This window comes from Salvelinus fontinalis, chromosome 14 (genome assembly GCF_029448725.1).
Source record: "Salvelinus fontinalis isolate EN_2023a chromosome 14, ASM2944872v1, whole genome shotgun sequence".
Taxonomy (NCBI): Eukaryota; Metazoa; Chordata; class Actinopteri; order Salmoniformes; family Salmonidae; genus Salvelinus; species Salvelinus fontinalis.
Window position 1 is genome coordinate 29,152,105 of NC_074678.1, and position 14,192 is coordinate 29,166,296.

The window sequence follows — 14,192 nt, forward strand, 5'->3', positions numbered from 1 at the left end:
TGTTGCGGGTCATTATTTTGCAACGATGGCTATGCCCCCATCCACACGGCACCTGAGACAGCAGTTTCCACCACCATCAACAAAATACCAATGGCAAGTAGCCTAGCAGTTGAGAGTTTTGGGCCAGTAACTGAAAGGTCGCTGGTTCGAATCCCCAAGCCGACTAGGTGAAAAATCTGTCGATGTGCCCTTGAACAAGGTACTTAAGTCACTTTAGATCATTATTTTTGTTAAATTACTTAAACATAAATAAAAACCCAACCTCTAAGTCCTTTAAACATGATTTTGTGTTTGTTTGCTATGGTGTGACACTGGTACCTTTAGTAGGAACATTGGGGGTTTAGGTGTTACCATGACAGCTGGGTAGGTGTATTGGCAACCTACAGTCTGTTCCCAGCCTCACAGCCATTTAACCTGTTCCACCCACTAATCTTAGACTCTGGCTAGGCCACTGGAAATTATCAGCACTGTCAACTTGATGTACACATGCACACACACACTCTGACACAGTATCATTCTATATCAGGCCTTGGTTAAGCCCTGTGACAGCGTTGGAGCACTGGACACCGACTCCGCGTGGTGGCTGTGCTGGCAGAGGGTGTATTGGGTGGTGTGATTCCACAGCTCTTGGCTGCGTTTGATAAAGATTAATACAATCCTATTTTCTGCCCAGGATTGCCTTTCCTAATGTGATTCTTCTCTCTCTCTCTCTCTCTCTCTCTCTCTCTCCTCTCTCTCTCTCTCTCTCTCCTCTCTCTCTCCTCTCTCTCTCTCTCTCTCTCTCTCTCTCTCTCTCTCTCTCTCTCTCTCTCTCTCTCTCTCTCTCTCTCTCTCTCTCTCTCTCTCTCTCTCTCTCTCTCTCTCTCTCTCTCTCTCTCTCTCTCTCTCCTCTCTCTCTCTCTCTCTCTCCTCTCTCTCTCCTCTCTCTCTCCTCCTCTCTCTCTCCTCTCTCTCTCTCTCTCTCTCTCTTCCTGGGAAACACTAAGCACCTTATCCATGTAAGGAGTGACAATGAGAGAGTGATGCGAGCAGTGTTAGTGTGCTATAATACTCTAATTCACTGTAGATTAATTATCTCAGGATAAGCAGCGTCAGGGTACAGGATTGGGCCAGGCTGAAACACTGTTTGGCAAATCCTCCTCAGTTCCTCTCCAGGCTGGCCAGTGGCACACAGTATGATATGATATGGACGGGCTCGTTACAGTGACGTACAGTATATAGCAGATCAATATTATTTTACTGAGAGCTGTTATGAATATGGTTTCTACTCTCTTTATTTCACTGAACTGAGGTATCAGGCAACACTAGAATGAATTGTCATGTGACATTTTGATGGATTTTTGTGAATTAGTTACAAGGGAAATATCTTCATGTTCACAATATTCTCTGAATGCTGTATCTGTACTGAGCATAGTTTTGTACTTTGAGGTAATCGGTCTGAATATGTCGTGTTGAATGTTTTCAAGGGACTGATTTTAATAACATGGACATACTCCAGTGATTTTGGTCACACAGCCAGCCTTACTTTCCCAAAGAGAGTGTGTCTTGACAAGAGGGAATCATTGTTTTTCTTCCTCCCCACTTTCACTTGCAGAGTAACAGACTGCCAGTAGAGGGCGATACAAAGTTCTAAATATGAGTTCTGCATGAACATCAGCCTGTTGGTTATTCAAACAAAATCAGAGCGAGGTAATTTATGAATTAGGATAGAATAATTTCAAAATGACTTTATTACAGAAATCAATCAATGGACAAAAAAGATCATGTTGGAATTTTGATTTAATAATTTGTCCACTGCGGTATATATTTTCCCGTTAAACGACATACGATAATTTTTGAAATCCTCATAATTGCTTTGAGTTCATGATATGTCTCATGTAATGTAAGCTAAGATAGCATTATCTGTGTAACAATATCTATATGTAGCAACAGTGAGGTCTAGATCCATCTTTCTGTTTTGATATTGATTAGTGCAGTGGCTCCATATCAAATAAGTGGTGAGTCAACAGCCTACACAGGTGTCTTACTGGGGCTGGTTGCTCTCATGCTGTCACAGTGACCTCTGCTGCCTCGACTACCACTTCCTCCCTCTCTCTATACTCCACAACACTCACTGTGCATTCATCTGACATTTGTTTAGTGCATCTGAGAGGTTCTGACTCTTGTCCATATGGTGAGAGTGGACCTGAAGCACTGTTGGCTTTGGAGGGATAGATATGTGTGTTTTTACATTAAGATGCTTGAATCTTAAAGGAGTTGGCTTCATCCTCTGATTACATTTGCATTGATCACAGTCTGTGGCCCAGCAGGTGAACCTATCGTCAGCATCCAATCAAGGGAATGACAAAAATATGTAGCATCGCGTGAATACACAAACATAAACACACACACACACTCACACCTCCCAAGCCTGTGGTGCATGATCTGGTTCCTCACACAGTGTAAGAGAGGGAGAAGGTGTTGATTAATGCAGCACTCAGGAGCCTGCAGCCTTGGCAGAGGGTTAAAGAGAGGGGTGAGCTAGCACCTCTTCTGGCCCCCCTCTCCAAACTAGAGACATGAAGTGTAAAATTGGGCACACTCTCATAAACACTCCATCACACAGGCCGAGCGGACAGGCAAGGCACATTCCCCTGGCTGCAATAGAGACAACACAGAGAACGAATGTTGGAAATGGATCAGACAAACTATTGCCTTGTGCAAAAATAATAAACTGATGCCGACCAATTTTACGACTGAGATAAACAGTAAATGGCTGTTTGTGTCCAGTCACAAACAGATGTTACTTGCTATATGCGTATGCCCATAATATAATGTAGCATACATGTTCGTATACTCTAATTTGACATTTTATTTGTTCTGGAGAGATTTCGACTTGACCAACCCATTTCCGCCCTAAGACCTTCTGACCTTGCTTCTCTTCTCTTTTCCTTACAGCAACAGCGACGTCTTGACCTCCTAACCATCACCAGCCCTGGTGAGTGCCCAATGTTTCCTAACTCTACTGATGCTGATGGGGTGTGTGTGAGAGAGAGAGTGAGTGAGTGTTGACATTAGACAGAAAACAACAGTGGACAGAAAACAACTTCTGTTTGCAGAGCTGATAGTGACTACTAGCAGAGTACACGTTAAAAGATAAAGGTTCCCTGGATAATGGGGCACTACAGGATCAGTTACCAGACACCCTGGTGTCATTGCTATGTTCATTTTAGCACCCTGATAGCGTACACTCACATCCACTTTAAACTTTCAAAACGTCTGCACGATGTTATAGCAATGTGAATGAAGACATCAAAATATCTATTATGTTTATTTTCATTTAATTGGATTTAATGGGAGTAACTCTTGTCTATTATTTTCATATTATATGGTATCATGAAACAGCATGTGTGTGCTGCTCAGCGGAGCTGCGATGTGTTGTGATCTGGAGCTCCCCAGTTGGACTGGTGCTGCTCTAAAGAGCCTTTGCTGGGGAAGGCGAACCCAATGTCTTGTAAAAGCAGCTGGGTGATGGAGAAAATTGCAGAGATGGCGAGGGGAAACAGATGGGTACGCCAGAAATGATACAGTGCCTATTATGTCTAAATTATCTGGATGGTCTAATATGCTTTGATTAAAATAATGCTTATGCGAGGGAGGCACGTGGAGCCTGCTAATTTCACAGATTTATTTGGCATCTGTTCCCCATGCCCAGGAAAGAATATCTCTGACCTTGACAACTCTGAAAAGGGCACTCAGACATGCAGAGCATTATATGTCATATCAGGGTCTTTGTTTCTTTTTTAAGTGACAACTCTTCTGCTCAATGCATTGGCCAGTCTGGTTAGTTTCCTGGTTTTTGATTTTATTTTGGCTGCGTATACAGGCAGGACTGCTGTACTGTACTCCTTGCAGACATATTGTATGGACCTGCACTGTGCTTATTACAATTCACAGTGGGAGAACAATAAGGAGTCAAATATAAAAAAAAGCATTTCTCACTTCCCCCCACCTGTGACTCTTCACTGGGCCCTTGCAGTCTGTGGTAAGGTTATTATGCCCGTTGTATGGAAAACAGCCTGTGCTTTTAGATGAATGAGGCTGATACGGAGGCAACAACAAGAGGACACTCTCTCCCTTTCTGCCTCAAGATTAAAGGAGACTCGATCTCTTCTTCTCTCCCTGTCTTTTCTCTCCTATCTTTTCAATCCCTCCCTTTCTATCCTCTCTCCAAGACATCTCTCCACTCTCCTCTTTCTCTTACAGTACGTGCAGTAGGGCAGCGGGGCTGCAGACGGTGCTGGAGGTGTGAGGACACTAATAAGATCAAGTGGGGCCATGGCCGTGGGTGTGGGGGTCTGAGGGAGGGTCAGAGGAGGAGAGACCCTCAGTGGTTCACAGGGCCCATGCAGCTCAGTGGGTGATGGTGTATGTGAGAGGGAAGGGCTCCAGGATGCTCCATGGATCAGCATCAGCCATTCTGGCCCCAGCCTCCGTCCAGGGGCCCTCATTAGCCCCTCTGTCTGAAGTGCGCTTCCCCCACAACCTAGGTATTCCGTCTTTAATTGGACACTTGAGCGGAGCGATGTGCATCTGGGTCTATTGAAGTCTGACATTTCAGACTGCTGACCTTTCCAGACCTGCCACAACTAAATAATGATTAGCCCTGGCCATTGTTTTCACCACAATGGTACACTAACACACACACTGCGGTGTGCCCAGGAGGAGAGGAAAGGTGCTAAACTAACCACCTGCAGTATCTACACTCTCTGACCAAAATACACATACTGTACCCAGGAACCTTTATTCACACAAATGCTGGGAGAATAGGCTTTGGGTGGTCACAATTTTTTGAGAACATATTGTCAATCTATTGATCTCAATGACCTTTTCATATATCTGGATTCCCTACAATAGTGTGTTGAACTAAATTAACTTAGCTTGGCTGTGTTAAGTCCCTTTTCCCCTTCATATGCTCTGTGCGTTACAGGGGGGAAAAGGTCAATCACATTCATGAGATTTGGATAGATGTGCGAGGCCTCGGAGCAGAGAGATAATAGGCAACCTTCAGATGTCCTCTAATGGTATGGTCGTTTCTCTTCAGTCTCAGTCTTCAGTCTCTCTAGGGCTGTGGGACTCCACTCTCTCAGGGCCCTGATATTACTATACACAGGTTGGCTGTTAAGCAACAAAAACGATTAACACAACCATGGGGCAAAACAGATGAGGTTGGCTTAGATTGTTGACAACATGTAAGCTACAGTATGTTTTGTCTCCAATGTTTATTGAAAACATAAATACATTTGCACAATGAGAACTTGTATCCTCTCAAAAATATCTTTACAGTTGTTGGTTAGCTAGCTAGAGAATTTTAGCAATAATTATTAGCATTGACATGAAATCAGTCAAAACACCTCAAAACAAGACATGGTGTCAAGGACAAGCTGAACTGAGCCACTTACGATTCCCCACATAGCAGTTTGTCATTCTTGCTTGCAATTTGGCCATCCAGAATCACAACATCTATAGAGCCCCCCCCCCCCCCCCCCCCCAACGCTCTTTCTTTCTATCTATCTTTCCTTCTCTCTCGATCACTCAATACCTTTCAGTTCCTCTTCATTTATCTCAATCTCACAATTACCACACATGCCTCAGAACAAAGGCCTCATAAACAAATTAGCGCGAGGATAGGTGGGTTGTTTGTGGGGAGAAATCTTGACAGGTTCCCTCACACCTCTTATGCATGATGTGACAGTCAGTATGTTTTGCACAATGTTGTATTGTCCTTTCATTTACAGATAAGCAACAGTATGTCACTTTTTATCTCTGTTTAACACATGCCACTCCACGTTAGAGAACTGGAGTCTGAAGTAGACTAGATGTAGGCCTATACAGAAAGCCATTCATTTCTTGTGAAAAGCTGAAACTGAAAGAGTTTCATTTATTTTTCCTAGTGGCATCACATTGTCTTATGCCAGACTTCTGAGAGGCTGCATAGCTTTCAGTCCGAGTCTGCTGGTGTGATATCCACTGGTGAGAGGCCCAGTGGCTGGCTACTGGCTTGGCTCCCCAGGACAGGCCTCTGCTCTGTGTGTGGATGGGCAGCAAATGTGGGACAGCAGGGCAGCGGGACAGCTGCACAGGCCTGCTCTCAATACCTGGGCTCTGGAGCTGGAGCTGGGCTGGAGCGGAGAGATGTGTCTTTAATGGAACGCAGGGACTTAGCGCCTTGCTGAGATAGAGAGGGACATTATTTATGAAACACTATCAGGGCTTTGTATAAATGAGCAGCTGTGAAAACAACACTTTCTATTATTGCCCTAATTATATCCTTTCTCTGTGAATTTGCATATTTTATCTCCCTGAAATTCATTATAGGGGACTTTGCTATCGTTTTAATGAAGGAAAGAATACAACACAACAAAGAGACGGCTGAGCAGTGGAGGGGGCTCTTTCTTCTCTGGCTGCTTTATATTGACTATTTTCCAGTAGATTTTTTCGAAACCCTCTCAGAAGCGTGGCTAAATAAGCAAGAGCCTGCTAATGAATTGAGAATGAGTGTGATAATTCAGCAGGCAAAGATGAGTGAGGTCCACAGTAGGGAAAGATATTTAGAAAATATGCATCATTAAACCATTATTTAAAATCATGTCTCTTTCCTACACTCAATATTTTTGACTACTAATGCCTAGAGTAAATATTCCCTGCCTTGCAAATACCACAATTTCACACTCTTCACAAAATCAGCCACAGTTTTCGTGTCTGGCATGTGAACAACAAAGCTAAAACTCAAAGGACACTAAATGACAATTCACAACATTGCTTTCCGGGTAACTCCCTCTGTCTTATTTGAAGAAAGAAGATGTTGGAAAACGTAAACAACATTTTAACAGCATCTTTGCTCCAACAGGGAAGACAGCTGTGATTATTTCTTTGTCACCAGAGCCACCACTGTTGCTGAGCACTGCTGTGAAGCAAATCCTTATAGAAAAAATAGATTGGATTTTTGTTCCTGGGTGCCTTTTGTATCTCCAGTAAGGGAGTGTATAATAGAGGTTGATACCGTGGTGTCTGTCCTGTGTGGATTGAGTTGGTGGGGGCTGGTGTGGTTGTGTGGAGTTGTGCAACAACCATAGCACCCATTGAACAGCAGCAGTCTCTGCTCTGCGACCTGCTCAGGCTCTCTTTCACAGCTGCTGGGCTAATATGGTTGATATGGTTACCTGTCGACTAGGCAGGCTTGTTTGCAGGGTCACTTCATTAGCTTTTTCTCAGTCTCTTACTTAGCAGTGGCGTCGTGTGTTGGCTCAATAAGGAGCAGCTAGCTGTCAGGCTGTATCTGCTGCGCCGTGTAGCACCTGGTTATCAGATCATGTCTCCATGTTCCCTTTCCCCTCTGACATTTACATGTTCTAACAGCCCAAGATGAGCTGTGTTTTCACTGTGTCATATTAACTTGTCTCCATTATCTGGATGTGAAAGGAGATGCTTGTCACCATCAAAAGGGAATCTTGCTCCGTTTGCTCATTTTGAAGGGGCCCTTCTTTACTGAGAAATATCTGTTGTGAAATGTAATATCTCTTTGCGGTGGGTGTGTTTCATTAATGGACCTTTTGTTTCTCTGCTTTTGCTCATTGAAACGAAGCAGGGAACAACAGTGCGCCACAAAAATGTGTTATTACTCTGATTGAAAATTGACCAAGCCGTTAAACAAATGTGAGTATCCATTTGAAATAGCCTGTGTGTATTCATTTTGAATTCCAAGAACTTAGATCCCCCCTCTACGTTGTAGGCGGCATACAAACGAATTGCATTGTATGAGGTATTTCTCAAAAAAGAAAACAGAAGAACTTCTTATGGCTGAAGGGGCAGTATTGAGTAGCTTGGATGAAAGGTGCACAGAGGTGCCCAGAGTAAACGGCCTGCTCCTATGTCATAGTTGCGAATATATGCATATTATTATTAGTATTGGATAGAAAACACTCTGAAGTTTCTAAAACGGTTTGAATTATGTCTGTAAGTATAACAGAACTCATATGGCAGGCAAAAACCTGAGAAGTTCCACTTTCTGTTTGGATTTTTTCTGGGGGTGGCAGATTTTCAACCAAGCTCTCATTAAAATTACAGCGAGATATGGATGAGTTTTCACTTCCTACGGCTTCCACTAGATGTCAACAGTCAATAGAACTTTGTCTGATGACTCTAATGTGAAGGGGGGGGCCGAAGGAGACAGGAATGAGTAAACACTGCCATGAGGTGCCCACTCATTGAACTGGGAGGGAGCTCCGTTCCATCGGTCAACTGAAGTCAATGTAATTCTCCGGTTGGAACGTTATTCAAGATGTATGTTAACGACATTCTAAAGATTGATTCAGTACATCGTTTGACATGTTTCTACTGACTGCTACGGAACTTTTGGACATTTTGTCACGTTATAGTGGACGCGCTTTGTGACTTTGGTTAGCGCGTTTGGTAAACAATTCCAAAGTAGCTAATTGGACATAATAACGGACATTATCGAACAAATCAAGCATTTATTGTGGACCTGGGATTCCTAGGACTGCATTCTGATGAAGTTCATCAAAGGTAAGGAAACATTTATCATGTGGTTTCTGTTGAGTCCAACATGGCGGCTAATTTGGCTATTGTTCTGAGCTCCGTCTCAGATTATTGCATGGTTTATTTTTCCGTAAAGTTTTTTTTAAATCTGACACAGCGGTTGCATTAAGGAGAGGTATATCTATAATTACATGTGTATAACTTGTATTATCATATACATTTATGATGAGTATTTCTGTTGAAAAGATGTGGCTATGCAAAATCACTTGATGTTTTTGGAACTAGTGAATGTAACGCGCCAATGTAAACTCAGATATTTTTATATACATATAAACTTTATCAAACAAAACATGCACGTATTGTGTAACATGATGTCCTATGAGTGTCATCTGATGAAGATAAACAAAGGTTAATGATTCATTTTATCTCTATTTCTGCTTTTTGTGAAAGCTATCTTTCGCTGGAAAAATGGCTGTTCTTATTGTGGTTTTGTGGTGACCTAACATAATCGTTTGTAGTGCTTTCGCTGAAAAGCATATTTGAAATCGGAGACTTTGGTGGGATTAACAACAAGATTACCTTTAAAATGATATAAGACACATGAATGTCTGAGGAATTTTAATTATGAGATTTCTGTTGTTTGGATTTGGCGCCCTGCACTGTCACTGGCTGTTGTCATATCATCCCGGTGATTGCAGCCATAATACAAACGAATTGCATTGTATGAGGTATTTCTCAAAAAAGAAAACAGCAAGAACCAAAAACATGACTTAGCTCTTTGGACATTAATTCAATCACTCAGCTATCATATCTCATAAGCTCAAAATCAATTTCAAGCTCCAGTTACAGGCATATAAACTGATGCTGAGAAGGTGTTTGTGAGATGACCCTGAGTGTCCTTGACTTGTATATTTGGTTTCAGGATCCTGCTGAATGGCTAAAGGCACAGTTCCTCCTCATATGCCGCCTGTCCCTGAGCGGGCTAACTTCTGTTTGGGCATGGGTTTATCTGCTATTATCTGTCAAACATCACACACGAACGACACTGGCCTCTGGTGCAATCCCACAGGCAAGCTGCTGTCACACCAACACCTTCAAGGTGTCACTTGCTGCCTCCATTTGTGGCAGCTCCAGGGGCTGTAGGGATAAGCATTAAACCCTATTCCCCAGGACCAAAGCCTCCCTAACAGCTAGGCCTATGTGTTTAGTAGGCTGACAGTTTGTGGACATGGAAAAATATACTGTGAAAAATCATATTTTGTTTTCCCGTTCAGATGGATTAAATAAACCAGAATAACTTTTATTTGACATTTGCTGTCCATTGTTTGTCATATAGACATGTTTACCTCAGTGAAAATATTTGAAATATTCATGATATATGCAACAAATTGCCAACAACTTTTAGCTAAGTAACTGTGGTGTGTTTATAGTCTATACGTCCATACATCTTTGAGAATTCAATGACCCTCGCCCAGTGGTGTAAAGTACTTAAGTAAAAATACTTTAAAGTACTACTTAAGTAGTTTTTTGGGGGTATCTGTACTTTACTATGCATGTTTTTGACAACTTTTACTTCACTACATTTCTAAAGAAAATAATGTACTTTTTACTCCATACATTTTCCCTGACACCCAAATATACATTTTGAATGCTTAGCATGACAGGAAAATGGCCCAATTCACGCACTTATCAAGAAAACATCCCTGGGCATCCCTACTGCCTCTGATCTGGCAGACTCATTAAACACAAATTCTTAATTTGTACATTCTGAGTGTTGTAGTGTGTCCCTGTGTCACGACTCCTATCGAAGGTGGCTCCTCTTCCTGTTCGGGTGGCGCTCGGCGGTCGTCGTCACCGGTCTACTAGCTGCCACCGATCCCTTTTCCTTTTCTGTTGGTTTTGTCTTATTAGTTACACCTGTTTCTTGTTTAGGTTTTTTAGTTGGGCTATTTAAGCCGGTAGGCCCGCCTACTCTTTGTGCGGGCTTGTTTTTCCTACTGTGTTATTGTGTGGTAGTGCGTCTCAGTTGTGGGTTTTCCTCCGGACTTGTTTTGTCCTGGTTTCGGGCGATCGCGTTGTGCGCCCAGTAGCTTGGCGCATACGATTGTCCTGTGCGTAAATAAAGCACTATTTCTGTACCTTCTGCCTCTGCGCCTGACTCCGCACCCACTACGCCTAAGAGCGTTACACCCTGGCTATCCGTAAATAAAAAAACATTGTGCTGTCTGGTTTGCTTAATATAAGCACTTTGAAATGATTTATACCTAAGTATACTTAAAACCAAATACTTTTAGACTTTTACTCAAGTAGTATTTTACTGGGTGACTTTTACTCAAGTATGACAATTGGGTACTTTTTCCACCACTGCCCTCGCCAATCAATACAAAATACCCAGGGGGAAGAGTGGCCCTAATGAACTGAATAGTTTGGCGCTGAAATGTGATCACTATTTCTGCGGCAGTCATTTGTTCTTTTAAGAAAAGATCAATGTCCTCTGGCGTATCAGTGAGAATACACTGTAGGCAGGGGGAGCAATGATACCTCTCTACATATTTAATGAAGGAGTTAGACAAAGTTTGTTCGTGCTCTTGCTGTCAGTTTTGAAGTCTGTCTTTGGGCAACCCACACTAGTAATTAATGTCCCTCAGCCTATTGGGGGCCACTGTTCATTTCATGGGCTATCACTTTTTTTAATTGGAAACTGACTACTTTCAAGGCCAATTAATTATTTATGAAGTGCTAATTAAGAAGCAAAATAAATGAACACTATGACCATACTTAAAATGTAAAAAACATAATCGTTATGTAAATAGTCCCTTGATCAATAGGCTCACCCAAGTTTTAAAAAATCCATCTTGGATTCACTTCCATACTGTAACAATGTGCGCTGAGAGTCTGGAAGCAAGTTCAGGGAGTGAGCATTTTCATAAATAAATGAAAACATAATACAAAACAAGAGACACGAACAACGCACAGACATGAAACAGAAACAATGACGCCTGGGGAAGGAACCAAAGGGAGTGACATATATAGGGCAGGTAATCAAGGAGGTGATGGAGTCCAGGTGAGTGTCATTATGTGCAGATGCGCGTAATGATGGTGACAGGTGTGCGCCGTAACTAGCAGCTTGGTGACCTAGAGGCCGGAGAGGGAGCACACGTGACACGTACCCTCATTTCCTGTGAGTGTTTACCTTACACTTGTGATCTTAAAGGGATACTTTTGTTTTTGTTCTTTTTTGGTGGTAATGGCGCTGGTGGGAATAGTGGCCGTTTTACAGGCTCCTGACCAATTGTACTATTTTGTGTGTTTTTTTGCGCTGATCTTAACTGTCATTGTACATAATGTTTCCGCCATCGTTTCCTATGACTGAAAAGAGCTTCTGGACATCAAAACAGTTCACTAACAGTTCACTACTAGTTTTGTAGTGATTCATATGTTGATGATGTAAAGAATATTTGCTGGTCTGGTGTGTGTAATGAGGAGCAACCAGATACTGCATTTGACACATTTATGAAATTGCTTATTCCAGTTACTAATAAGCACGCACCTTTCAAGAAAATGACTGTAAAAACTGTTAAATCCCCTTGGATTGATGAGGAATTTAAAAATTGTATGGTTGAGAGGGATGAGGCAAAATGTATGGCAAATAAGTCTGGCAGCCCAACTGATTGGCAAACGTACTGCAAATTAAGAAATCATGTGACTAAGCTAAAGAAGAATGTAAATAAACTATACTATGAAACAAAGATAAATTATATAAAGAATGAGGGTAAAACGCTTTGTAGCACCTTAAATTACATTTTGAGGGAAATAGCCAACTCAGCTCCATCATTCATTGAATCAGATGGCTCATTTATCACGAAACCCACTGATGTTGCCAACTACTTTAATTACTTTTTTCATTGGCAAGAAAAGCAAACTTAGGGATGACATGCCAGCAACACTACACATCCAAGTATATCTGACCAAATTATGAAAGACAAGAATTGTACTTTTGAATTCCGTAAAGTCAGTGTGGAAGAGGTCAAAAAAATATTGTTGTTTATCAACAATGACAAGCCACCGGGGTCTGACAATCTGGATGGAAAATTACTGAGGATAATAGTGGATGATATTGCCACTCCTATTTGCCACATCTTCAATTTAAGCCTACTAGAAAGTGGGTGCCCTCAGGCCTGGAGGGAAGCTAAAATCATTCCGCTACCCAAGAATAGTAAAACCCTCTTTACTGGCTCAAATAGCTGACCAATCAGCCTATTACCAACCCTTTGTAAACTTCTGGGAAAAATTGTGTTTGACCAGATACAATGATACTATTTCACAGTAAACAAATTGACAACAGAATTTCAGCATGCATATAGGGAAGGACACTCAACAAGCACAGCAGTTACGCACTTGACTGATGATTGGCTGAGAGAAATTGATGATAAAATTATTGTGGTACAGTCTTGTTAGACTTCAGTGCAGCTTTTGACATTATCGATCATAGTCTGCTGCTGGAAAAACGTATGTGTTATGGCTTTATACCCCCTGCTATAATGTGGATAAAGAGTTACTTGTCTAACAGAACCCAGAGGGTGTTCTTTAATGGAAGCCTCTCAAACATAATCCAGGTAGAATCAGGAATTCCCCAGGGTAGCTGTTTAGGCCCCTTGCATTTTTCAATCTTTACTAACAAAATGCAACTGGCTTTGAGTAAGGCCAGTGTGTTTATGTATGTGGATGACTTAACACTACTGTATATACGTGTCACGTTCCTGACCTGTTTTCTGTAGTTTTGTATGTGTGTGATGGTCAGGGCGTGAGTTTTGGGTGGGCAGTCTATGTTTTCTGTTTCTATGTTGGTTTTGGGTTGCCTGGTATGGCTCTTAATTAGAGGCAGGTGTTTTGCGTTTTCCTCTAATTGAGAGTCATATTAAGGTAGGTTGTTCTCACTGTTTGTTTGTGGGTGATTGTCGCTGTGTCTGTGTTTGTTGCACCACACGGTACTGTCTCGTCTCGTTCATTCGGTCGTTCCTGTTCATGTGTTCTTCGTTTCATGTAAGTTCGTAGTTTAGGTCTGTCTAGTTCGTTTTGTTATTTTGTATATTTAGTCAAGTGTATTTCGTGTCTGTCTTCGTCTTAAAATAAAGTCATTATGTATTCATCACCCGCTGCGCCTTGGTCTACTCACTCACCGAAAGAGAGCCGTTACAATACGTTAGCTACTACGTGACTGAAATGACTGCAACACTTAACAAAGAGCTGCAGTTAGTTTCGGAATGGGTAGCAAGGAATAAGTTAGTCCTAAATATTTCCAAAACTAATAGCATTGTATTTGGGACAAATCATACGCTAAACCCTAAACCTCAACTACATCTCGTAATGAATCATGTGGAAATTGAGCAAGTTAAGGGGACTAAACTGCTTGGAGTAACCCTGGATTGTAAACTGTCATGGTCAAAACATATAGATACAACAGTAGCTAAGATGGGGAGAAGTTTGTCCATAATAAAGCGCTGCTCTGCCTTCTTAACAATGCTATCAACAAGGCAAGTTCTACAGGCCATAGTTTTGTCGCACCTGGACTACTGTTCAGGAGTGTGGTCAGGTGCTACAAAGAGGGACTTGGGAAAATTGCAGTTGGCTCAGAACAGGGCAGCACGGTTGGC

At 42.0% G+C, this 14,192-nt stretch overlaps 1 protein-coding gene across 1 annotated transcript in view; it reads left to right on the forward strand.

Moving 5' to 3' along the window:
• Positions 1-14,192, forward strand: part of LOC129810577 (cytosolic carboxypeptidase 6-like) — a 434,529-nt gene that overhangs the window by 259,590 nt on the left and 160,747 nt on the right. Inside the window, exon 6 of the mRNA XM_055861239.1 lies at positions 2,938-2,977. Within this exon, the coding sequence (XP_055717214.1) occupies positions 2,938-2,977 (40 nt within the window). The remainder of the gene's footprint in view (positions 1-2,937; positions 2,978-14,192) is intronic.